This window comes from Sabethes cyaneus, chromosome 3, assembly GCF_943734655.1.
Source record: "Sabethes cyaneus chromosome 3, idSabCyanKW18_F2, whole genome shotgun sequence".
Lineage (NCBI taxonomy): Eukaryota > Metazoa > Arthropoda > Insecta > Diptera > Culicidae > Sabethes > Sabethes cyaneus.
This window is the reverse complement of record NC_071355.1, coordinates 137106251-137131372: the sequence shown is the minus strand read 5'-3', so window position 1 is coordinate 137131372 and position 25122 is coordinate 137106251. Positions and strand designations below refer to the sequence as shown.

The 25122-nt window shown below is 41.3% G+C and overlaps 2 protein-coding genes across 3 annotated transcripts; one reads left to right on the top strand and one right to left on the bottom strand.

Moving 5' to 3' along the window:
• Nucleotides 1–18129: 18129 nt before the first annotated feature.
• Nucleotides 18130–19060, top strand: LOC128742180 (dihydrofolate reductase). 2 transcript variants are annotated; one of them, XM_053838439.1, is made up of 3 exons: nucleotides 18130–18204; nucleotides 18269–18447; nucleotides 18508–19060. In XM_053838439.1, exons 2-3 carry the CDS (start codon nucleotides 18368–18370, stop codon nucleotides 18980–18982), a joined length of 555 nt encoding a protein of 184 aa, XP_053694414.1. In that variant the 5' UTR covers nucleotides 18130–18204; nucleotides 18269–18367; the 3' UTR covers nucleotides 18983–19060. The 2 variants fall into 2 exon arrangements, with proteins under 2 accessions (XP_053694414.1, XP_053694413.1); XM_053838438.1 differs by having other exon boundaries at nucleotides 18172–18447.
• LOC128742181 (succinate dehydrogenase assembly factor 3, mitochondrial) lies at nucleotides 18984–19720 on the bottom strand. Its single transcript, XM_053838440.1, has 3 exons — nucleotides 19467–19720; nucleotides 19301–19410; nucleotides 18984–19246 (listed from the first exon to the last, which is right to left on the bottom strand). The coding sequence occupies exons 1-3, from the start codon at nucleotides 19519–19521 to the stop codon at nucleotides 19073–19075; spliced, it is 339 nt and encodes a 112-aa protein (XP_053694415.1). The 5' UTR covers nucleotides 19522–19720; the 3' UTR covers nucleotides 18984–19072.
• Between the last annotated feature and the right edge of the window lie 5402 nt (nucleotides 19721–25122).

The window sequence follows — 25122 nt, the reverse complement described above, 5'->3', positions numbered from 1 at the left end:
AGTTTTCGAGGGCAAGAATATTTTCTATGGTAAATAAGGACCCCTCCCCACTTTAAGAGGGGGGGGCTCCTATACAAACGCAATACAAATTTCCTCATAACTCGAGAACTAATCAAGCAAATGGAACAAAATTTGGCACGTGGGTGTTTTTGGAGACAAAATTTTTTTCTATGATGAATTGGGACCCCTACCCACTTTAGGAGGGGGGGCTCCTATTCAAATGAAATTCAAATTTCCTCATAACTCGAGAACTAATCAAGCAAATAGAACCAAATTTGGCATGTGGAGGATTCTGGAGGCAAAAATATTTTCTATGGTGAATTAGGACCCCTCCCAACTTTAAGAGGGGGTGCTTCTACACAAATGAAATACAAATTTCCTCATAATTCGAGAACTAATCAAGCAAATGGAACCATATTTGGCATGTGGGTGTTTATGGAGGCAACCATTTTTTCTATGATGAATTAGGACCCCTTACCTTTTTAAGAGGGGGGGCTCTCATACAAACGAAATACAAATTTCCTCATAACTCTAGAACTAATCAAGCAAATGGAACCAAATTTATCATTTGGGTGTTTTTGTAGGCAAGAATATTTTCTATGGTATATTTTCTATGGATTTCCCCACTTTAAGAGGGGGGGGGCTCCTATACAAATGAAAAACAAATTTCCTCATAACTCGAGAACTAATCAAGCAAATGGAACCAAATTTGACATGTAAGTGGTTTTGGACGCAAGATTTTTTTCTATGGTGAATTGAGACCCCTCTCTTCTTTAGAAAGCGAGTTATGGCCCATCTCCCCTTTAAGAGGGTGGGCTTCCATACAAATGAAATGCAAATTCCTCTTATCTCGAGAACTAATCAATCAAATGGAACCAAATTTGGCATGTGGGAGTTTTAGATGGCAGAATTTTTTTCTATGGTGAATTACGACCCCTTCCCCTTTTAAGAGGGGAGCTCCCATACAAATGAAATTCAAATTTCCTCATAACTTGAGAACTAATCAAGCAAATGGAACCAAATTTGGCATGTGGGAGATTTTGGAGTCTTGAATTCATTTTACTATAGTTAGAAACCTCTCACCCCTGTGGTAGAGGGATATGGACTCTCATACAAATAAAACAGAAATTTTTGCGAAACTCAAAAACTAATCGAACTCGAGAAATTCGAGACTCTTCCATAAAACATTAGTCAATACAAGACCACAAAAACTATCTATAGTAACACTAGATCATTCAGGACGAGACGGTCGCGAGTGTTGCCGGTGACCCGCCGTCGGAAGCGCCGTCCACTGGGGGGCTTGCAAAACTCGAGATTGTGACAAAGATCATCCGAGATTCATGATTATGTACAACACGGGTTAATTTGTGGCAATACGAAGTTTGTCGGGTCAGCTAGTGTATAATAAAAAGGCTTAATAGCTGAGCCCATATAAAAGATGCAACAGACACATTCCAGCGTTACGGGACACTATCCTTATTATGCAGATCGGTTCCTGTTTCATCAAATCCCTGGCATTGTAGTAGAAAATGAAGTACTCATTAAACAATTATTTTACAAAGTATTTGCCTAAAAATTAGTAAAACACGAGGCCAGTCACAGGGTAACAATGGGTGCTAATTGTGTCCCGTAACGCTGGAATGTGTCAACAGCAGATTCAAATACTGCAACGAACACATGCAAATGAGTTTCAAATAAATACGGCTGAGCTGGCCTCAGAATCCGATTTTTGAGTTGTTGAACTTTAAGTACGGTCGTTAACCTGTTGATCCGAAATCTCCCTCAGTACGGTGTTCCGCGAGAAATCTATACCTATAAAGAAGGATTTCTGTTTGTCTGTCTGTCTGTCTGTCTGTCTGTCTGTCTGTCTGTCTGTCTGTCTGTCTGTCTGTCTGTCTGTCTGTCTGTCTGTCTGTCTGTCTGTCTGTCTGTCTGTCTGTCTGTCTGTCTGTCTGTCTGTCTGTCTGTCTGTCTGTCTGTCTGTCTGTCTGTCTGTCTGTCTGTCTGTCTGTCTGTCTGTCTGTCTGTCTGTCTGTCTGTCTGTCTGTCTGTCTGTCTGTCTGTCTGTCTGTCTGTCTGTCTGTCTGTCTGTCTGTCTGTCTGTCTGTCTGTCTGTCTGTCTGTCTGTCTGTCTGTCTGTCTGTCTGTCTGTCTGTCTGTCTGTCTGTCTGTCTGTCTGTCTGTCTGTCTGTCTGTCTGTCTGTCTGTCTGTCTGTCTGTCTGTCTGTCTGTCTGTCTGTCTGTCTGTCTGTCTGTCTGTCTGTCTGTCTGTCTGTCTGTCTGTCTGTCTGTCTGTCTGTCTGTCTGTCTGTCTGTCTGTCTGTCTGTCTGTCTGTCTGTCTGTCTGTCTGTCTGTCTGTCTGTCTGTCTGTCTGTCTGTCTGTCTGTCTGTCTGTCTGTCTGTCTGTCTGTCTGTCTGTCTGTCTGTCTGTCTGTCTGTCTGTCTGTCTGTCTGTCTGTCTGTCTGTCTGTCTGTCTGTCTGTCTGTCTGTCTGTCTGTCTGTCTGTCTGTCTGTCTGTCTGTCTGTCTGTCTGTCTGTCTGTCTGTCTGTCTGTCTGTCTGTCTGTCTGTCTGTCTGTCTGTCTGTCTGTCTGTCTGTCTGTCTGTCTGTCTGTCTGTCTGTCTGTCTGTCTGTCTGTCTGTCTGTCTGTCTGTCTGTCTGTCTGTCTGTCTGTCTGTCTGTCTGTCTGTCTGTCTGTCTGTCTGTCTGTCTGTCTGTCTGTCTGTCTGTCTGTCTGTCTGTCTGTCTGTCTGTCTGTCTGTCTGTCTGTCTGTCTGTCTGTCTGTCTGTCTGTCTGTCTGTCTGTCTGTCTGTCTGTCTGTCTGTCTGTCTGTCTGTCTGTCTGTCTGTCTGTCTGTCTGTCTGTCTGTCTGTCTGTCTGTCTGTCTGTCTGTCTGTCTGTCTGTCTGTCTGTCTGTCTGTCTGTCTGTCTGTCTGTCTGTCTGTCTGTCTGTCTGTCTGTCTGTCTGTCTGTCTGTCTGTCTGTCTGTCTGTCTGTCTGTCTGTCTGTCTGTCTGTCTGTCTGTCTGTCTGTCTGTCTGTCTGTCTGTCTGTCTGTCTGTCTGTCTGTCTGTCTGTCTGTCTGTCTGTCTGTCTGTCTGTCTGTCTGTCTGTCTGTCTGTCTGTCTGTCTGTCTGTCTGTCTGTCTGTCTGTCTGTCTGTCTGTCTGTCTGTCTGTCTGTCTGTCTGTCTGTCTGTCTGTCTGTCTGTCTGTCTGTCTGTCTGTCTGTCTGTCTGTCTGTCTGTCTGTCTGTCTGTCTGTCTGTCTGTCTGTCTGTCTGTCTGTCTGTCTGTCTGTCTGTCTGTCTGTCTGTCTGTCTGTCTGTCTGTCTGTCTGTCTGTCTGTCTGTCTGTCTGTCTGTCTGTCTGTCTGTCTGTCTGTCTGTCTGTCTGTCTGTCTGTCTGTCTGTCTGTCTGTCTGTCTGTCTGTCTGTCTGTCTGTCTGTCTGTCTGTCTGTCTGTCTGTCTGTCTGTCTGTCTGTCTGTCTGTCTGTCTGTCTGTCTGTCTGTCTGTCTGTCTGTCTGTCTGTCTGTCTGTCTGTCTGTCTGTCTGTCTGTCTGTCTGTCTGTCTGTCTGTCTGTCTGTCTGTCTGTCTGTCTGTCTGTCTGTCTGTCTGTCTGTCTGTCTGTCTGTCTGTCTGTCTGTCTGTCTGTCTGTCTGTCTGTCTGTCTGTCTGTCTGTCTGTCTGTCTGTCTGTCTGTCTGTCTGTCTGTCTGTCTGTCTGTCTGTCTGTCTGTCTGTCTGTCTGTCTGTCTGTCTGTCTGTCTGTCTGTCTGTCTGTCTGTCTGTCTGTCTGTCTGTCTGTCTGTCTGTCTGTCTGTCTGTCTGTCTGTCTGTCTGTCTGTCTGTCTGTCTGTCTGTCTGTCTGTCTGTCTGTCTGTCTGTCTGTCTGTCTGTCTGTCTGTCTGTCTGTCTGTCTGTCTGTCTGTCTGTCTGTCTGTCTGTCTGTCTGTCTGTCTGTCTGTCTGTCTGTCTGTCTGTCTGTCTGTCTGTCTGTCTGTCTGTCTGTCTGTCTGTCTGTCTGTCTGTCTGTCTGTCTGTCTGTCTGTCTGTCTGTCTGTCTGTCTGTCTGTCTGTCTGTCTGTCTGTCTGTCTGTCTGTCTGTCTGTCTGTCTGTCTGTCTGTCTGTCTGTCTGTCTGTCTGTCTGTCTGTCTGTCTGTCTGTCTGTCTGTCTGTCTGTCTGTCTGTCTGTCTGTCTGTCTGTCTGTCTGTCTGTCTGTCTGTCTGTCTGTCTGTCTGTCTGTCTGTCTGTCTGTCTGTCTGTCTGTCTGTCTGTCTGTCTGTCTGTCTGTCTGTCGTATGTTCCTTATAGAATCGAAAACTACTGAACCAATCGGCATGAAAATATGCATGTAGAGGTTTTTTGGGGCCAGGAAAGGTTTTAGTGATGGTTAGAAACCCCTCCCCCCACTAAGAGGGGGGGCTCCCATACAAATGAAACACAAATTTCTGCATAACTCGACAACTAATCAAGCAAATAGAACACAATTTGGCATGTGGGTGTTTTCGGTGACAAGAATTTATTCTATGGTAAATTGAGACCCGTCCCCTCTTTATAAGGGAAATTATAACTCCTCTCCTCTTTAAAAGGGGGGGCTTCCATACAAATTTCCTCATAACTCGAGAACTAATCAAGCAAATGGAACCAAATTTGGCATGTGAAGGTTTTCGAGGGCAAGAATATTTTCTATGGTAAATTAGGACCCCTCCCCACTTTAAGAGGGGGGCTCCTGTACCAAAGAAACACAATTTTCCTCATAACTCGAGAAGTAATCAAGCAAATGGAACCAAATTTGGCATGTGGGTGTTTATGGAGACAAAAATTTTTTCTATGATGAATTAGAACCCCTCCCCGTTTTAGGAGGGGGGATTCTTATACACATGAAATACAAATTTCCTCATAACTGAAGAACTAATCAAGCAAATGGAACAAAATTTGGCATGTGAAAGAGTTCGAGGGCAAGAATATTTTCTATGGTGAATTAGAACCCCTCCCCACTTTAAGAGGGGGGGCTCCTAAACAAACGAAATACAAATTTCCTCATAACTCGAGAACTAATCAAGCAAATAGAACAAAATTTGGCATGTGGGTGTTTTTGGAGACAAAATTTTTTTCTATGATGAATTGGGACCCCTCGCCACTTTAGGAAGGGGGGCTCCTATACACATGAAATGCAAAATTCCTCATAACTCGAGAACTAATCAAGCAAATGGAACCAAATTTGGCACGTGAAAGTTTTCTAGGGCATGAATATTTTCTATGGTGAATTAGAACCCCTCCCCACTTTAAGAGGGGGGGCTCCTAAACAAACGAAATACAAATTTCCTCATAACTCGAGAACTAATCAAGCAAATGGAACCAAATTTGACACGTGGGTGTTTTTGGAGACAAAAATTTTTTCTATGATGAACTGGGACCCCTCCTCACTTTAGGAGGGGGGGCTCCTATACAAATGAAATACAAATTTCCTCATAACTCGAGAGCTAATCAAGCAAATGAAACCAAATTTGGCATGTGAAAGTTTTCGAGGGTAAGAATATTTTCTATGGTGAATTAGGACCCCTCCCAACTTTAAGAGGGGGGGCTCCTATACAAACGAAATACAAATTTCCTCATAACTCGAGAACTAATCAAGCAAATGGAACAAAATTTGGCACGTGGGTGTTTTTGGAGACAAAAATTTTTTCTATGATGAATTGGGACCCCTAACCACTTTAGGAGGGGGGGCTCCTATACAAATGAAATTCAAATTTCCTTATAACTCGAGAACTAATCAAGCAAATAGAACCAAATTTGGCATGTGGAGGTTTCTGGAGGCAGAAATATTTTCTATGGTGAATTAGGACCCCTCCCAACTTTAAGAGGGGGTGCTTCTACACAAATGAAATACAAATTTCCTCATAATTCGAGAACTAATCAATCAAATGGAACCATATTTGGATGGATTTCCCCACTTTAAGAGGGGGGGGGCTCCTATACAAATGAAAAACAAATTTCCTCATAACTCGAGAACTAATCAATCAAATGGAACCAAATTTGGCATGTAAGTGGTTTTGGACGCACGATTTTTTTCTATGGTGAATTAAGACCCTTCTCTTCTTTAGAAAGCGAGTTATAGCCCATCTCCCCTTTAAGAGGGTGGGCTTCCATACAAATGAAATGCAAATTTCCTCTTATCTCGAGAACTAATCAATCAAATGGAACCAAATTTGGCATGTGAGAGTTTTAGATGGCAGAAATTTTTTCTATGGTGAATTACGACCCCTTCCCCTTTTAAGAGGGGAGCTCCCATACAAATGAAATTCAAATTTCATTATAACTTGAGAACTACCCAAGTAACATTTTTGTTGCATAATAGCTTATTAAACTATTGTGCAGCTGATTCCCGTGGAACAAATGCTTGATAAGCTATTGTACAACAAAAATGTTACTTGGGTAATCAAGCAAATGGAACCAAATTTGGCATGTGGGAGATTTTGGAGTCTTGAATTTATTCTACGATAGTTAGAGACCTCTCACCCCTGTGGTAGGGGGATATGGACTCTCATACAAATAAAGCAGAAATTTTTGCGAAACTCAAAAACTAATCGAACTCGAGAAATTCGAGACTCTTCCATAAAACATTAGTCAATACAAGACCACAAAAACTATCTATAGTAATGTGGGGGTTGAGTACCCCTGGAACAGAATATCACATTACTGCATACTGCTGCATTACTGCATTACTGCATTACTGCATATTCCAGTATCGGAGCGCGCATCATGCAGCTCTTGGCAGTGATGCTCTGAGCTATCATCGCCACGGATGCCTTGCGTTCGGCGCGCTATCGTGTCGGCAGTCATCGGTATCGCTGGCATTGCAGCCGCGTCAATAGTGCTGATTGCTGAGCAGCGCACAGTCGTACGCGGTCATCCAAAGGGGTAAGTCTTGGGCGATTCTTAGTGCTAGTGTAAATAGACATTGCACAAATGGCGACAGTGACAGGACAGTTCCATTAGAGCAGATTCTTTTTTAAGTTGGATTGAGCAAAGAATCGCCCAAGAAAGCCGGTATTTTGGAACCACGGGTGAAAAAGTTCTACGTTGGTGATAGTTCTTAAGGTGGTGCTTGTTTTTCCCTTAGTTATTGTGTTTTTTTCTGAACACGTGCTACAGTGCTATAGCGAGTGATCTTGTGATCTGCGCCATTTTAAAGTGAAGCAAACCATTGGCAGAGTGTCGATCGTGATTGTACCAGAATCGAAAGTTTTTTGATCGCCACCAAGTGTCGTTTTCGCTGTCCCGCAGCAAGCACTCTGCTAGCCGTGTGGGAGTGTGTGATTGCGAAGCGAAGGCGAAATCGGTGCCCATCGTCGTTCTTTTCTGCTTTGCTTCTTGGCAAAGCGTCGGAGAGTGGACTTGATCGCGAATCTTACGACGTCGCCAAAGGTAAGTCAAGTTTTTTTTATCATTCTTGGGGTGCCGGACGATGTAAATGTTTCGTATGTACTTTACTTTCGCTCTGTGAACAAGAAAAAAAAGTACTGCACACTTTGAGTGCTGGTACAGGCCGGGCGCTTGATTGTGAGTATATAATACTGGTAAAGCTTGTACATACTGACAAACCGACGGGCAGGCACGAGTGGCAGCTGCGTATATGATGTGCGGGCTGACGGGCGCGAGTTGTTGGATTATTTTGTTTTAAAACAGGGGCTGCATGGCGCGACAGTGTATCTATATGTTTTCCATACACAATTTCGTTCTTGCCCTTGAACTGGAAGACGAAGCGGAGTGTGACTGGTGGCTTTGTCGGTGCGAAGAGGCTGGATAGGAAATCTTCTAGGCGACAGGGAGTTTGCTTTGCAGGGGTCAGGGCTGCGTTCGGCCGTCTTGCGCTGCGCGTGCATGTTGTTTTTTTTTACATTTTGACAATTGCCATTTGAGAGGCTGTTTTGTTTTGAATGCATTGATGCATTGCGGAAAGGCGTTTTGTCCATGTTTTATTATCACGGTATAGATAGGAGCTTTGACTGAATGACTGTTTTTGTAATGCTTGTTTATTAACTTGCTTGCTATTAGCTTGCTTTCACTTTTTTCCGTTGGTCCACATGATCAACATGGTTGATAAAGGGAGGCCCGATACTCCGAACTGCGAATATTGGTTGAACAATTCGATGCGATCATGGTCGAATGAAAAAAAAATGGTGTGGTACAACCATTGGTAAATGGAATGGTTTTGTATGGTTTGGAATTGAGGATTTCGGTGCGATAATTGACAGAGTGGAATGATTCGGACAGAGTGGAAGTATGTGATTCGCTACGGCCATAGTTGGGTAAAAGGAGAACTGTTTGACATGATAAATAGTAAATAAAATGGATCGGTAGGACACAGATAGACAAAATGGTTCGGTACGACCATTGGTTCATAAAACCGTTCTGCATGGCTTAGAATTGAATGGCTCGGTACGACCATTGACAAATGAAATGATTCGATATGATCATTATTCGATGAAATATGGTTCGGTACGACCATAGTTGAATGAAAAGAATAACTGTTTGACTTGATCAATAGTAAATGAAGTGGATCGGTACGACCACAGATAAACAAAATGGTTCGGTACGACCATTAGTGAATAGAACAGTTCTGTATGGTTCAGAATTGAATGGCTCGGTACGACCATTGACAAATGAAATGATTCGATACAATCATTATCCAATGAAATATGGTTCGGTACGACCATAGTTGAATGAAAAGAATAACTGTTTTACTTGATCAATAGTAAATGAAGTGGATCGGTACGACCACAGATAAACAAAATGGTTCGGTACGACCATTGGTGAATAGAACAGTTCTGTATGGCTCAGAATTGAATGGCTCGGTACGACCATTGACAAATGAAATGATGCGGTACGATCATTATTCGATGAAATATATGGTTCGGTACGACCATAGTTATATGAAAGGGTAAGTGTTTGACATGATCATTAGTAACTGAAGTGGTTCGGTATGATCACTGTCGAGAAATCCAAATCTAATGATAGTGGTTAGAAACTATTGATTCAGAATTAGAGCTACATTGCTTTTCCGAAAGCTGCAATGTACTTAAGTGCTATTTGTGATAAATAGCTTAGGGGCTAATTGTTTTTTTTTCTTCTCTGGCATTATAGCATTCAGTATGCCAGGAGGCAAATACGTACGGGCTGTCGTTAATGTCGAAGATGATAGGGACTTTGAAAAGAGAGACTCAGAAGAAGAGTCTATTGTCTCAAGTGAGAGTAAAGAGGAGTTAGAAGAATCTCGTGGCGGAACTACGGTAGCATCATCTCGGCAAAATGCTCAGGCAGAATATTCAGTGGGTCGGAAAAGTAAAAAGAAAGGTTTGAATCAAAAGTTACTCGAGAGACTAGACCGCATAGAAAGGGCAGTTTTTGCATTACCGGAAAGGCAACAACAGTTGCACGAAGCCACAGTACCTCCGTGGCTTAGCCCCCAAATCAATCCGCCCCCAATGCCAAAAGACTCGGAAACTCGCGTTTCCTCACAGACAAATACCAATAATATGGGTGGAATACGCTGGGACATCCGTCCGTTTCCCCAGGGTATACCTACTAGTAAGTTGTGGTCTGAGTGGTGCCGTTTTAAATCTACCTTCGAAATTGCTACGGACTTAAACAATGTTAACGCTGGTAACCGCGCAAAGCTGTTGTATCTTCTCATGGGCGATCAGTTACAAGGATTAATTTCCGCCGCAAAGCTCTGTCCCAGCTTCAATGACCCACAATGCTACGCAACGTTGACTCAGAATGTTAGCACATACCTGCGTTCCTTGATTGATACAACAGCTGAACATGAAGATTTCATTCGTCTCAAACAGGAGTCTAATGAGTCTGTGATAGCATTCTATGCGAGGGTTATAGAAAAAGCCGGTATGTGTGGATATGGACAGGACGAGAACAGGTTCGTCCGCTCTCGATTATTGCAAGGAATGATTAACCGAGATATTGCCGATACAGCCAGAAAGTACAACCAAGATATCCAAACATTCATTCAAGCGGCTACTCGAGCTGAGGCATTCAACATCAACACTGGTCCGTCGAGAGCCGAAAATATAATGGAAGTTCCTACCAAACCAAGCTACCGACCAGCAGGACAGAAGAGATTTGCATCCGGCGGATGGAACTCACAAGATCGTGGACGCTCAAATGACCCACCAAACAAACGTAAAGACTATTACGGTAGATACATGGGCAGACACAATCGGTGTTTTCGATGCGACCGTCCGAAGCACAACGGAAGGCAGTGTCCAGCTCTTTTCAAGAACTGCAATACATGCAACGAGCGGGGACATTTTTCGGCAACCTGTCGCAAGAAACGAGTGAACAATCTCGGTTTTTCGAAGGAATCGGATGAAGCCGTTCAAGGTGATAAGGTATGATTATATTTGTTTCATTAACTTTTGTCAATAGAGGTGACGAGCACCATGAAAAAAATAACTAAAAAAAATTGAGTTCTCTTTGTGTTGTCTCAAATGATCCTTGTTTTCTCTTATCTTGTCCTCGTCTCGTTTACAGTCGGTCAACTCGTTATCCTTCGCTGATGTTCTAGTGAACTGTTGCGTAGGTTCAACGGAACCTATGTCGTTTCTAATAGACTCAGGAGCAGATGCTAATGTAATCGGGGGTAAAGATTGGGAGAGTTTAGAAACGCAGGTCAAAAATGGTGCTGTACACCTAGAATTCGATGAAGGTATGGTTCATTCTAATCTCAGAGCATATGCCGCCGAACAGCCGATGCTTGTTACGAAGGTTTTTTGGGCGAAAGTAGAAGTCAAAGGTCTAGACAAGCCAACTGTTCGGGCGAAATTCTTGGTGATTCCCAAAGGACGTAGGTCACTATTGGGTCGTGAAACTGCCAGCGATCTGAAGCTGTTGTTAGTCGGAGAAGCAGTTAACTGCTCTGAGCTAATTAGATGCATTGACATTTTTCCAAAAGTTCCGGGCATAAAAAACAACTTCAGCATTGACAAATCTGTACCGCCTGTACGCAATGCTTATTTCAATGTTCCTGCAGCATTCAGAGAGGCAGCTAAAACAAGGCTTCGGGAAATGGAAGCCAGAGGAATCATAGAGAAAGTCACTACAGCTTCAAGGTGGATTAGTGGTATGTCGGCCGTGCCCAAAGGCAAGGATGATTTCAGGCTGGTGATAAATATACGGGCACCGAATAGGGCCATAAAACGCGAGTACTTCCGCCTACCATTATTGAATGAAATGAAAACCAAACTACATGGAGTCAAATATTTTACCAAATTGGACCTAACAAGCGCATATTACCATCTAGAACTGGGTCAGGAATCGAGAGAATTGACCACCTTCCTTGCAGAGAATGGGATGTATCGTTTTACACGATTAATGTTCGGGGTCAATTGTGCCCCTGAAATTTTTCAGCGAGAGATGACCCGCATATTGGGAGGAATCGACAATGTTATTGTCTATATTGACGATGTATTGATATTCAACGATACCCTGGAAAAGTTAAGAAAGACAGTCGCTCGTGTTTATAAGGCGTTAAGAGCAAACAATCTCACATTAAACTCAGCGAAATGTGAGTTTGACCGCGAACATATCAAGTTCTTGGGTCATAAACTGGATAAAGACGGCTTCCATGTCGACAGCAGTAAAGTTGCCAACATCCAGAATTTCCGAGAACTATCCACAGCTTCTGAACTCCGTAGTTTTCTCGGCCTGGCGTCTTATATGAGCCCTTATATTAAAAACTTTGCTGAGTTGTCGAGTCCATTATGGAAAGTAGCCACATCTCATGCATGGCATTGGGGTCCAGATCAGGTCAAAGCGTTTGAGGAGACTAAAAGTAAAATAAGCAATTGTACGATTGCGTTGGGGTATTTCTCCGAAGAGGATAAAACCGTGCTATATACAGACGCTTCTCCAATTGCACTGGGGGCTGTACTGACCCAGGAATGCCAAGATGGAACAAGAAGAATCATCAGTTTTGCCTCTAAAGCGCTAACCCCTACAGAGAAGAAATATGCCCAAAACCAGCGGGAAGCGTTGGGTGCTGTATGGGCGGTAGAGTATTTTTCATTCTTCTTGCTTGGGAGACATTTCACCCTTCGAACAGATGCCAGAGGTGTCAGCTTTATCCTCGACAGGTCTCGGGAGAATTCCAAAAGAGCTCTCACCAGAGCAGACGGATGGGCTCTGAGATTAAGCCCATATAGCTACGACGTAGAGTTCATTCGCGGAAGGGATAATATTGCCGATCCATCGTCTCGCATTTATGGAGGTATCGACGAGCCGTTTGATGATGACGTTAGTCCTTGGGAAGTTGCTAGCTTAGAAGCGAATAGCGTAGAATTTCTGACAGAGGATGAGATTCGCGACGCTACAGAACGGGATGAAATGCTTACGAAGGTGTCAAATGCTCTAGAATGTGGTGAATGGCCAAAACAACTCAATCAATATTTTTCAGTGAGGAATGAGTTTTGTCTTAAGAATGGAATTCTTTTGAAAGGTGGTCGTGCAGTAATTCCTGAATCGCTACAGAAAAAAGCATTGAGTGTAGCTCATAAAGGACATCCGCTAACAGCTAAACTAAAAACCATTTTGCGAGAACGTGTGTGGTGGCCAGGCATACCAGCAGACGCAGAGGATTGGGTTAAGGCTTGTCGATCATGTGCAGTCAATGGACGCCCGGAGAAGCCCACTCCAATGATACGCACCGTAATCCCAAAGAATGCCTGGGAAACCATCGCGCTCGATTTCAATGGGCCTTATGCCAAATTCGGGGGCATCTACATCCTAGTGATTGTTGATTATCGCTCTAGGTACTTAATAGCCCGATCCGTGAAATCCACGAGTTTTGAGTACACAAAGAAAATTCTCGACGACGTCTTCGAAAGGGAAGGATTTCCAAATAGTATGAAGAGTGATAATGGGCCTCCTTTTAATGGAGATGATTATAGCCAATTTTGTCGAGAAAGGGGAATCAAAACAATTTTTTCAACGCCGCATTTCCCACAGCAAAACGGTATGGTTGAGAATTATATGAAGATTATTAACAAGTCCATGGCTATAGCTGCTGCTACGGGATCAAACTATAATGTAGAATTACAAGCGACTATTCAGGCACACAATGCAGCTTCTCACACGGTGACAAAAGTTCCTCCGGAGGAGATCATGCGTGGTCGAAAGATTAAGCGAGGACTGCCGCTGATCAGTCGAGAAAAACCAGACTGCGACAATAATGCAGTCAACGAGAGGGATCACGAAGCAAAGCTTAAATCTAAGCAACGTGAAGACTCTCGTCGAGGCGCTCGAAAATGCCATTTGAAGCCAGGAGATACGGTTATAGTGGAGCGTCAGTCACGAGCGAAAGGAGACTCGCGGTTCGGTACTCAGCGTTTTACGGTCATGGAAGAGAGAAATGGGACTTTGGTACTCGGGGATGACGAAGAACGAACTGTTAAACGCCATGTATCCCAGACCAAACGAGTCTTCAAGTGGCGTGACCAGCCAGCTACCAATGTAAGCCCGCAGCAGGACCACAGGGATGAAGATCCGGTTCGAAGGCCTTCCAGGGCGAGGAGAACCCCAGGCTATCTCGAGGATTTCATTCGCCTGGCAGACGCTAATTGATTGACCGGGTAAGATTTCTTTTATTTAACCTAGAATAAATATAAAGGCAAATTACATAATAAAACTTGTTTGACACCTTGTAGTTTGGAAAACTCCTCAGTTTTTTTTACATAGATTTCTTTTATCACATTTCACCTCGTAAGAAGAGGGGAGATGTGGGGGTTGAGTACCCCTGGAACAGAATATCACATTACTGCATACTGCTGCATTACTGCATTACTGCATTACTGCATATTCCAGTATCGGAGCGCGCATCATGCAGCTCTTGGCAGTGATGCTCTGAGCTATCATCGCCACGGATGCCTTGCGTTCGGCGCGCTATAGTGTCGGCAGTCATCGGTATCGCTGGCATTGCAGCCGCGTCAATAGTGCTGATTGCTGAGCAGCGCACAGTCGTACGCGGTCATCCAAAGGGGTAAGTCTTGGGCGATTCTTAGTGCTAGTGTAAATAGACATTGCACAAGTAACACTAGATCATTCAGGACGAGACGGTCGCGAGTGTTGCCGGTGACCCACCGTCGGAAGCGCCGCCCACTGGGGGGCTTGCAAAACTCGAGATTGTGACAAAGATCATCCGAGATTCATGGTTTATGTACAACACAGGTTAATTTGTGGCAATACGAAGTTTGTCGGGTCAGCTATAAGATATAAAAATTGGCGACGAGCGAAAAAAGTTTCTGGTACGCGTTTAAGTTCAAATAGTGCAGATTAGAGAAATTTAGGTAGTGCAAAGGCATTTTGAAACTTTCTTTAGTGATTTTTATAAATTGTACGGTAAAGGTCGTCATAAGTGCTTTTAGTAGTGGAAATTTGTAGGAATACTGACGAAAATTTGGGTGCAAAGGTGCTAAATTTTCTGAGATTGTATAGTGTCGCTGAGGGGGAAGTCTCTGTGGAAGGCAAAGGTCTACTATTTAAAAAATTGGCGGAAATAGTACGCAGCTTGTGAGAGGCAACGGCTTCCCGTTAGGAATTTTGAATTGTTGAATTGGGCTAAAGTGATACGGAATAAATTGTAAGGAAGAAAGTGAAGCAAAAAGTGTATTTAAAGTGTTTTTAAAAGGCAATTTTTCGTTTAAAACAGATTTACATTCGGTGCTCCAACGGGAGAATAGTTTTTTTGCCATTTCAACGTATGTATTGTTGAATCGCCTATATTGGTCGAAGCGTGTTGAGCTTAGCTTCGAATTGTGTGCAGCTGTAGATTTTTATTTGCTAAAGTTTGAAGTGGTGTCTAGCAGAACCTACCAGTTCACAGCATCGACGTATGAGAGGATTTGGCTTAGCAGTGTCCACTTATCGTCCTTATCGTGCGTTACTTATCGTTACCCATCCATAGCGCTCATCTGGTCATCAGCGGCGGAGAGCGCGTGAAGAGATTCGTTCTGAGTGGTATAGTATACATCAGCTTCGGTAAGCGACTTCTACATTTGCTTTTATTAGGCTGACCGTATTTTTGCTTGTGCAGCATAATTTCATCTGACATGGCTTCTAACATTATCGGTTCCATAGAGCCCTACGTCCCTAGTGCTTCATTTAGCAATTATGTTGAACGTCTTGGATATGTTTTTCAATACAACCAGGTTCCCGAGAACTCGTAAAAAGCTCTGTTGATTACGTTGAGTAGGCCAGTAGTGTTTGAGCAACTCAAGCTACTGTACCCGGCTAAAGATTTATCAACCATACCATATAATGAGATGATCAAAAAATTGAAAGAGCGGTTCGATAAAAGTGAATCTGACTTAATTCAGAAATTTAAATTTTACAATCGTGTGCAAGGGGTTGATGAATCGGCGAAAAATTTCGTGTTGGCCGTCAAGATGCAGGCTGAGTTTTGCGAAATCGGGGAGTTTAGGGATACAGCAATTAGAGACAAATTGGCTGTGTACGACAAAGATCTGCAGCAAAAGATTTTGGGCGAAGAGAATCTTACGCTAGCATCAACTGAGCGCATGCTAGTGAATTGGGAGTTGGCCGGATCGCGAGCTAGAATGTTGGGTGGCAGAGCAGAGCAGGTAGCAACGGGTAAAGCTAGGCTGGGAAGACGGGATAATTTTTTGAATGATTCCAGGAATAGAGGCAGGAGCAGGAGCAAAAGTCGCTTGGGCTTTGGTTTGAGAAGCAGGAGTAGGAGTGGTAACAGGAATAGAAGTAGAAGCGGCTCTAAACATGACAATTATGGTTATAACAAGCGTAATGTAACCTGTTACTACTGCGGCAAACCGGGCCACATTTTAAAAAAATGTTTTAAGTACCTTAACAGCCAACGGAAACCGACTGTTCGTTTTGCTGACGAACCGCATCCTGGTACTAGCAGTGGTTTGGAACAATTATTCAACAGATTAAAGCCAACAATGGATGACTCTTCGGATGAATCAGGTGATTTTACTTGTATGTTGGTATCTAACAAAACTAGATTGAATGAGCCATGTTTGACTGATGTGTTGATTGAGGGTCGTACTGTTAAAATGGAGGTTGATTGCCGCTCTTCAATTACTTTAATAGGAAAACAATTACATTGCAAATTTTTTGACATGCCCCTGCAAAAATGCTCAAGGAAATTGATTGTTGCTAATGGATCTGAACTTTCAATTTTGAGGAAGGTGTTGGTTAATGTTATTATTAACGGAATATATAAGCGTTTACAGTTGATAGTTTTAGATAGTAAAAACAGTTTTCTTCCTTTACTAGGACGTAGTTGGTTGGTTGGACGTTTTCTATCCAAGCTGGAGAAAAGTTGTTGCTAATTCTTCTATTGCTAACAATATTCGTTCATATGACAGTAAAGATAAAATAATTTCGGACATTAAAACACGTTTTCCCAATGTTTTCGGTTTTCCTCAAAAAATTTTCTTCTCCGATTATAGGGTATGAGGCGGACTTAGTATTGAAGGATGATTCACCGATATTTAAGAGAGCCTACGATGTTCCGTACAGATTACGAGAAAAGGTTTTAGAATATTAAGCTAGAAAGGCAAAAAGTTACTACACCTATTAAGACTAGCGAGTGGGCCTCTCCTATAGTAGTAGTGATGAAAAAGAATCAGGAGATCAGAATGGTCATTCCAAACACATATCCTCTTCCCGTTAAGCAAGACTTGTTCACTAAACTGTCTGGTTGCAAGGTATTTTGTTCGCTAGATCTAGAAGGTGCGTACACCCAGTTAGCTTTATCAGAAAAATCTAAGAAAATAATGGTAATAAATACCATAAAGGGACTGTTTACATACAATCGTTTGCCTCAGGGAGCGTCTTCTAATGCTGCTATTTTTCAGCAGGTTATGGAGCAGGTTCTGAGAGGGTTAGACAATGTTTCTGTTTACTTAGACGATGTTCTAGTTGCAGGAGTTGATATGGAGGATTGTCGTAAGAAGCTTTATACAGTACTGGAACGACTAAGCAATGCAAACATCAAAGTTAATTGGAAGAAATGCTCGTTTTTCGTGTTGAGTTTGCCTTATTTGGGATATATTATATCTGACAAAGGGTTGCTTCCAAGCCCAGATAAAGTGACTACAATTAGCCAAGCTTCTACACCTAAGAATGTAACTGAGTAGAAAGTTTATTTAGGTCTCCTTAAGTATGATGGCAAGTTTGTTCCGCATCTGTCTTCTAAACTAATTTGTCTGTATCAATTACTCAAGAAAGATGTTAAATATGAATGGAGTAAAGAATGCGAACAGGCTTTTATTAATAGTAAGGCTGCTTTATTGGATGCAAATATTTTAGAATATTATGATCCAAAAAAGCCAATCGTAGTTGTTTCAGATGCTTCAGGTTATGGATTGGGTGGAGTGATCGCACATGTGGTTAACGGTGTAGAAAAGCCAATTTGTTTCACTTCGTTTTCCTTGAATAAAACATAGCGTTCTTATCCGATTCTGCATTTAGAGGCTTGCAAATTGTTGCATGTAAATCATTCTGGAATGGTAAAGATGAAGCAAATGGCTCGTATAGTGTTTCGTATTCCTTATTCGCTATGTAAGCACAAATCGATCTCTTGTACTCTCATGGAACTGCCATATGGAAAGTTTTTGAAGATTTGGGCAAAGTTTCGTCTATCTTTTTCACTCTAACAAACCTGTGCACCGACTTCACAAATAGAACAAACTTGGGAAGGTGGCAGCACCGTTTCGCGCACATAGCGAATTAATTTATAGCGAATTCATAAATTAACCTGGGTCCCGAAATTTATGAACGATACGGGCAGTTTGACAGATCGACCCGTAAACCGTGTAATACTAGACAGTTTTAACCACCCCATCGGCAGGCAACCATGTTTTCGCTGCCAACATCTCGTGTGTGCGAAAATGAGATAGCATGTCAGCACTGCGTTTCACTCAACTGCCAGCAGTCTGATTTGGGCCCGCTGTCAAATTTTGAGCCCCGGACATGCTGTCGCTGACGTTTACTGCAGCTCGATATAGAGATGTCAATGGGGTGGTTTTAACCTGCGCTTCAAACTGAATGCTGTCAGTTTAACCGAGATGCAATCTCGGTTAATTTATGAACGCTTTGACAGCACTTCGATTAAAACTGAGTGCTAATCGACCCGAGGCAGGTTAATAAATTATTTATGAATTCGCTATTAGATTGATCATTGATGTGCTTATGCTTTTGAATAGTTTTCCTAGTTTTCAGCAAATCTCTCAATAACTCAAATCAAATCAAAGGCATAAGGCAATATTTGTTATTTTCGTGAAGCTTTCTGGCATGCTGCAGTGATGAAAAAAATTAATTTAATAGCTGCCGTTTGTGAAAACGGCGGGATCGGCATCAAAGGTGATTTACCATGGAAATTAAAGTGAGTGTAAACAGGTTGCAATAATCAACTCTCTGAATCAACTCTGAGTTTTTTTTTCAGGAAGGAATTAAAATATTTTTCAAGAGTGACTAAAAAGGTTAGCAATCCTTCTAAACGTAACGCAATAATTATGGGACGAAAGACATATTTTGGTGTTCCAGAAAATAAACGTCCTTTGCCGGAGCGATTAAATATTGTTCTGACTGGAGATCCTAGCGCCAATTCATATCCCAGTGAAGTCGTTGTTTGTTGTAGTATGCAAGAAGCCTTGAATAAGCTCGATACGGCTCCTCTATCCGAAGAAATCGAAAATATTTGGGTTGTTGGAGGATCCGCTGTTTACAAAGAGGCAATGAATTCTGCTAGATGTCATCGAATTTATTTAACGGAAATCAAAAAAACGTTTGAGTGTGATACCTTTTTCCCAGAGCTTTCGAAACAATTTAAAATAGTGGAGAATGATGAGGATGTCCCTCGCGAGATCCAAGAAGAAAACGGATTGGAATATCAATATAAAATTTACGAGAAGTGTTGAAATAACTGCGAGCATTTCTTTTGCTTTGATACATTCACAATGTTAGATTTTTTATATACATTGAATAAATATAGGTTGCATGTATGTACACTATTCTTGACTGTTATCACTACCTCTAGAAGCTAATAGTAACTCGTACAACTGAGCAATTTGTTGGTCGTTGAAATTGTCTAGCTTGTTTACATTCAAATCTTTTCCGATGTGTTCAATTGTTCTCGGCCTTCCTTTATGATGTAGCTGATTAGCCAAGGAAATCGCGTAATCCTAAAATACAAAATTTAGTGGAGATTTAATCAATTTATTTTTATATCTTCAAACCGTCCACTCCTCCATAAAAAGTTTAGCTTCTTTAACGGAACATGTTTTATGTCGTCGAAATTCTTCTTTCACATATTGATCTCCAAGAGAATGCAGCTCTTCTGGTAAACCTAGGATGTTCCAAAAGGTGTTAGTGCAAGAGGAAAATATTATTTTTATCACTAACCTCTATGGAGTTTGAGAATCGCTTTATATAGCATTCGAACACGATTAACATGCATTTATAATCTGATTCTAATCATAAAAACCGTTCTGACTCAATCAGAGCAGAGTTATAATCTATTACATAAACGATTTTTTTGTTTGGTTTGGTTTACAGGCGGTAGATAAAGTACAGACGCGCAAAGAGCGTGGCATAAAACACCAATCGAATCGTCCGTCAAGTCGAGGCTCCATCCAAATCCAAATGAGCAAAGTAAACAAACTTGTGTTTCGTATAGGCAGGGAAGACTAAGTTTTGTAATCTACCTGAAATGTTAAAACTTAAACTATTGATTTACTAGCAACATATGGATTAGTTATCCTCAATATATCATATAATGCTTTAAAAAATTCAGTTGACTTGTTCAATTTGCATAATAAGCGTCGTAATTCGCGAAGTTCCACAGAACATACCTCGCGATTCACGTAACTTACAGCTGTTTATAGGAAGATTGAGCCAATTCTGACTAGAAATACTCACAGTAAGAGATACGCGGAAACTAAAGCCAACGATTTGGCATCAGTGTACAAAAACTGCCAGCACTTTCTGCGGAGCAAAATGCTGTCGCAGTGTGACTTGATTGTTTTCAACATAATCCGCTTCTGTTTTGTTTACATTCAATTTTGCACAATAGAGCGATATATCTTTCCTTGATTGCTGAAGCAAACCACCAAAAGATAACCGCATGATATAATATAGTAATTTAATACCTAGTATGATAATTTAAATTTGCCAAATCAATTATTGCGACATTTGCCCCTATTTAGACTACTCCGACTTACACGATTATCACAGTCGAATCTCGCACACGATTTCGCTCATGGAAAATCAAGTGAAAAAGAAGGGAAGGAAGGAAAAAGAAGTCCGACTTATAAGTTGATTAAACTAAACGCCACTCTAGTATCAGATTAACAGTGCAAAATGCGGTATGTTTCATTAAATGATTATCACAGTAGTCTAAATAGTCATAAGAAGGGCAATATTTTCCGCCACAAACACGCTACAAAACCGATATTATATCGAACCTCAAACACAGAGAACAGACTACCAGGTAATTGACAAAAAGTGTGTAAAAGGTTTTTATGTAATCTACGAGCAATCCTTCAATAGAGCACCCCTCGAGCAGTAAGTGGCAAACTAAATCTTGATGTCGCTGCTATGTAACTCCAGCACAAAGAAATATTGATAAAGGTACATGGATGTTTTTTGATGCGTTTGGCAAAATATTTCTGGAGGGCGCTACCGACAGATTTTACCCACAAAAAATCGATTACTCCCTTCGAGCCTGTTAATCTGTTCTCTGTGCCTCAAACCAGAAAACCTAAATTTGGATTTTGCGGTTGTATCGCGGTTATCTTATCTCCTGAGCGCGGTACCACCGCCGCAGCAGGAGGATTTATTATAAGCGCCGCAATACCTAGAGGTTTCCAGTAACGCATATAAGTGCGTTTACTTTTGTAATCATTTACGAATTAATTAGGTAATCAGTAGAGAAATCAATGATAATCTTAAGTAATCATTGGTAATCATGATTAATTTATAGAAATCACAAGAGATTGATTACTGGCAATCAGAGGTAATTAGTAAAGTAATCAAACGTAACTTTTTTCAAAGCTGCGTAGTAATCATTGCTGTTGGAAACCCCATCAAAAATGGCTTCTTCTTCCACACCTTGTTAAACCTCATTGCCTTCAACTTCAGCTTCACTATAGAGTGACTATATACAGAGTGGCGACAAGTCATCCCAAATGTATGCAATGCGGTTTTTCCCGAGGGGATGCGCTGTGCTATCCCTCGCTATGTATTTGACAGAGGATAACATCGCGCTTCCAAAACTGTCAACGCTTCCAAAAGTGTCAAATTTCAATGGCAGTAACTAGAGTGACTATATACAGAGTGGCGACAATGTCAAAATTGGAATGATAATTATCTGTCAGTGTCATTCCAATCGAGCAGACGACCTATCCAACGCGTATGCAGGAAAGAGAAAGAAAAACCTTGGAAAAGCCGCATTGCATACATTTGGGATGACTTGTCGCCACTCTGTATGTAGTCACTCTAGCAGTAACATAGCGAGAAAAAAAAGAAAAAAGCAAAACATCGATTTTCATTGTTCGATGTTGTACTCGCTGCTCTCGTTAATGGCGCATTCCCTTGGTTTTCCCAAGGTTTTTCTTTCTCTTTCCTGCATACGCGTTGGATAGGTCGTCTGCTCGATTGGAATGACACTGACAGATAATTATCATTCCAATTTTGACATTGTCGCCACTCTGTATACAGTCACTCTAAGCTTCACCTTCAACTTCAATTCAACTAGAAAGTGACTATATACAGAGTGGCGACAATGTCAAAATTGGAATGATGATAATTGAAGATAGAAATAACAAAAGGGCGAATGTCGCAAGCGAAAATAAACCGAGTGAGGGTTGATTTTCCTATGCTGGTCCAGCAAAAAATAACTCTCACTCGTTTTGTTTACATTTGCGACATTCGCCCTTTTGTTAATTCTCGCGTAACTTTTCAAAAGGACCTAAGTAACATTGAGAGACTCTCTTTGGTCTCTCTCTCTTTCGATTATTACGACGACAATAATGCATTTTAACAAAAGTTTTCTTGACGATTACTTAGCTGGTAACACCAGCAACCGATTTATGCAAGGCAGATGTTTTAAAGTGCATTTTCATCGTCGTTGCAACCGAAAGAGAAGAGGCACAAAGAGAATCTCTCATTGTTAAGCCTAGTATCCAGCTGAAAAGAAAACAGCTCAAGAAAAAATGCTGGTATTTACCGAAGAAATTTTGACAACGGCAAGGCAAGCAATTATCTGTCATTTTTTCTTGTGGTAAAAATTGCGCCGGATATTATTCCGTACGGAAAAGTGACATTTCAAATCACTAGCATGTAAAACTGCGCCATCTGAAAGTAAAACAATATTTCTTGTGAGGTGCATACTGGTAGAGAAATCGCAAACGGAAAATCTTTTCTTTAGCATTTCTTGGCCTATCTTTTTGCCCATTTCTTTTCAGGTCGATACTAGGCTTTACTTAGGTCCTTTTGAAAAGTTACGCGAGAATTCTATCTAGAATTATCTGTCAGTGTCATTCCAATCGAGCAGACAACCTATCTAGAGTGACTATATACAGAGTGGCGACAAGTCATCCCAAATGTATATGCAATGCGGTTTTTCGGGTTTTTCCCAGGGGGGATCTATTGCTGTCAGATTCCATACATGTGTGCGTTACCGCAGATGGTGTTTGGTCCATGACGTTTGTACTGTCATGGACCAAACGGCGTGTGATTGATTTCGAGCCAAGGGACTCGCAACTCTATTTTTGTCTGCTGCAGTTGACAGAAACTCAAACCCAAACACGCAGCGCAATTGTCGTTTGTATTGTTTTGATCCCGATAATGGATTTATCTGCTTTTTAGCGTAAATAAAACAAACTAATAAACTTTTCGGAAGCTACATATACCAGGTGAGAGCAGCAAATCGGTAAGAAAAAAAGTAGCAAGAGCGGCATTGAAAATTATGGTCACCTGCCTGCCCCTTCACATGTGAGTTTCACAATTTCTTACCGATAGATCCCCCCTGGTTTTTCCAAGGTTTTTCTTTCTCTTTCCTGCATACGCGTTGGATAGGTCGTCTGCTCGATTGGAATGACACTGACAGATAATTATCATTCCAATTTTGACATTGTCGCCACTCTGTATATAGTCACTCTAAACCTATCCTACGCGTATGCAGGAAAGAGAAAGAAAAACCTTGGAAAATCCGCATTGCATACACTGAGAAAAAAACCATGGTAATGCGAAACATGTATGCATGGTCATCTTAACTATATTGCAATATTGTAGCGCTTACCATGATTATTGTCAACTTGAGAAGTTTCGTGGTTAAAACTACTATGACAACAAGCAAATCGCTGACTATTTCCGTGGTTAAATTGACTTTTCTCTCATACTTCTAATGACAATATTTTTGCAGCTTGATATAACAATATTGAATTGTCAACAGGACCATAAAATTGGTAACTTACTAACTGTAAGAATATCATGGTAGTTTTAACATTTTTATGGGTTATCGTAACAGTATAAGTTTAGTGCTTTTCAACCGACTATGGAAACGCGTTTCTTGATGACAATTTTATGTTTATTTTGCCCTTTTTCTTTCTGTCATTTGAAACCGCACCGCCATTACGAAAAATTTGAGTCACGAGTGATGTGCTTAGTTGTGAGTTTTTTTGTTTTTATTAAAATTTTTTTGATATTATGAACAGTTTGTTAGTGCAAAACAAATAATAAAAGAAATCTAATCTTTAAGTGACAAATTGTATTAAATTATTTTCTGTGAACGTGAAAACAGGTTGAATTATTTTACTGTGTAGTGTACTAACAAAAACAAACTGCTAAACTGTTATGGTGTAATCGGTGTTATTTATAGCTTGTCTGTTTTATTTTTTTAATTGCGGATGGTGCTGGACTTCCGCTCTAAACAGTTCAATCGGTGGTTTAGACATGTCCGTGAAGTGTTTTTGGATAAAACGCGAAATGATGTCCAAATATTTCCATTTAACTTGACTGCGGCGAGGGAGCTGCGGGATAGACTGTTGGAAACGTATATTTGGAACTGTAATAAAGGCAATTTATATATCCTATCTGCATGCAGACCATCATCTATAGGTAGTATTCGATATTTTTTGATTGTATGAATTATTGGTATTATCTTTTCTTTAATATTCGTCAGGTATATTTGGATTACTACACATGAGACGCAAACTACTAGGAGCAAATTGTGATAAATAACTTTTTTAGGAAATGTACTGGCTAAGCTATGGCTTTACGATTGCCAATTGCAATCCTTGAGCGTAAAATATACCCTTGTGAATTAGTCAATGACCTGGTGAGTAACGGTTGAAAATTTAATAGTCATAATTTAATTGAAATGTTTTATACAGATCGAGTAATCCTTAAGCGACAAACATGCTCTTGAGTTAGGCCTTAGAGAGATCGCAATATGTGGAGGCGCGAGTGGAAAAGCACTATCGCAAGCGATTGAGCAGAGAATCATTACTGAACATAGATTGCAAATTGCATCAAAAGTTGCGAAACACAAGAATCTTGCAGACAGGTATGCATTTAATGTTTTTATGGTATTAGCTATTAATATGCTTTGATTTCAAATTCTCTTTTATAAAAATTACTCAATCTGAGCAATTACTTTAGATACATTAATTTCTCTTCCATGAGTAGGTGGTTTGTTGAGTCCTTCAGCAACCGCCAGTTTTAGTTTCATGTATAGCATGTAACCTAACCTAATAACCCAATAACCAACACTCTCTACTTTTAAAAGCCGCAATTACCGTCACCGAGAAAAATTGGAATAATGCGAACGATTGCCATGTCCCCATTATACTATATCTGCTCGATTTTTCGTACTTCTGAGCGATAACACTGATCTTGAATAACTGTCAAGAATTGCGTTATGAAACTCCCTCTTCTGTTGAGTACTCTTACCACTGCGTCCATTATTTTGAACTATTGTGCTATGCCCCGTTTATTTCTTTTACTGTACGCTTCAAGCTTACCTATCACTTGTTAAGTAATAGGCTCGTAGCTGGAG

What these genes read in the sequence shown, in the direction of transcription:
- LOC128742180 (XM_053838439.1), top strand. Translation starts at nt 18,368, where the DNA reads ATGAAAAAAATTAATTTAATAGCTGCCGTTTGTGAAAACGGCGGGATC. An exon ending in GATTTACCATGGAAATTAAA is followed by an intron (nt 18,448 to 18,507) that starts GTGAGTGTAAAC and finishes TTTTTTTTTCAG; the next exon opens with GAAGGAATTAAAATATTTTT.
- LOC128742181 (XM_053838440.1), bottom strand. Translation starts at nt 19,521, where the DNA reads ATGCATGTTAATCGTGTTCGAATGCTATATAAAGCGATTCTCAAACTC. An exon ending in GATTCTCAAACTCCATAGAG is followed by an intron (nt 19,411 to 19,466) that starts GTTAGTGATAAA and finishes GGAACATCCTAG; the next exon opens with GTTTACCAGAAGAGCTGCAT. An exon ending in TTTTTATGGAGGAGTGGACG is followed by an intron (nt 19,247 to 19,300) that starts GTTTGAAGATAT and finishes TTTGTATTTTAG; the next exon opens with GATTACGCGATTTCCTTGGC.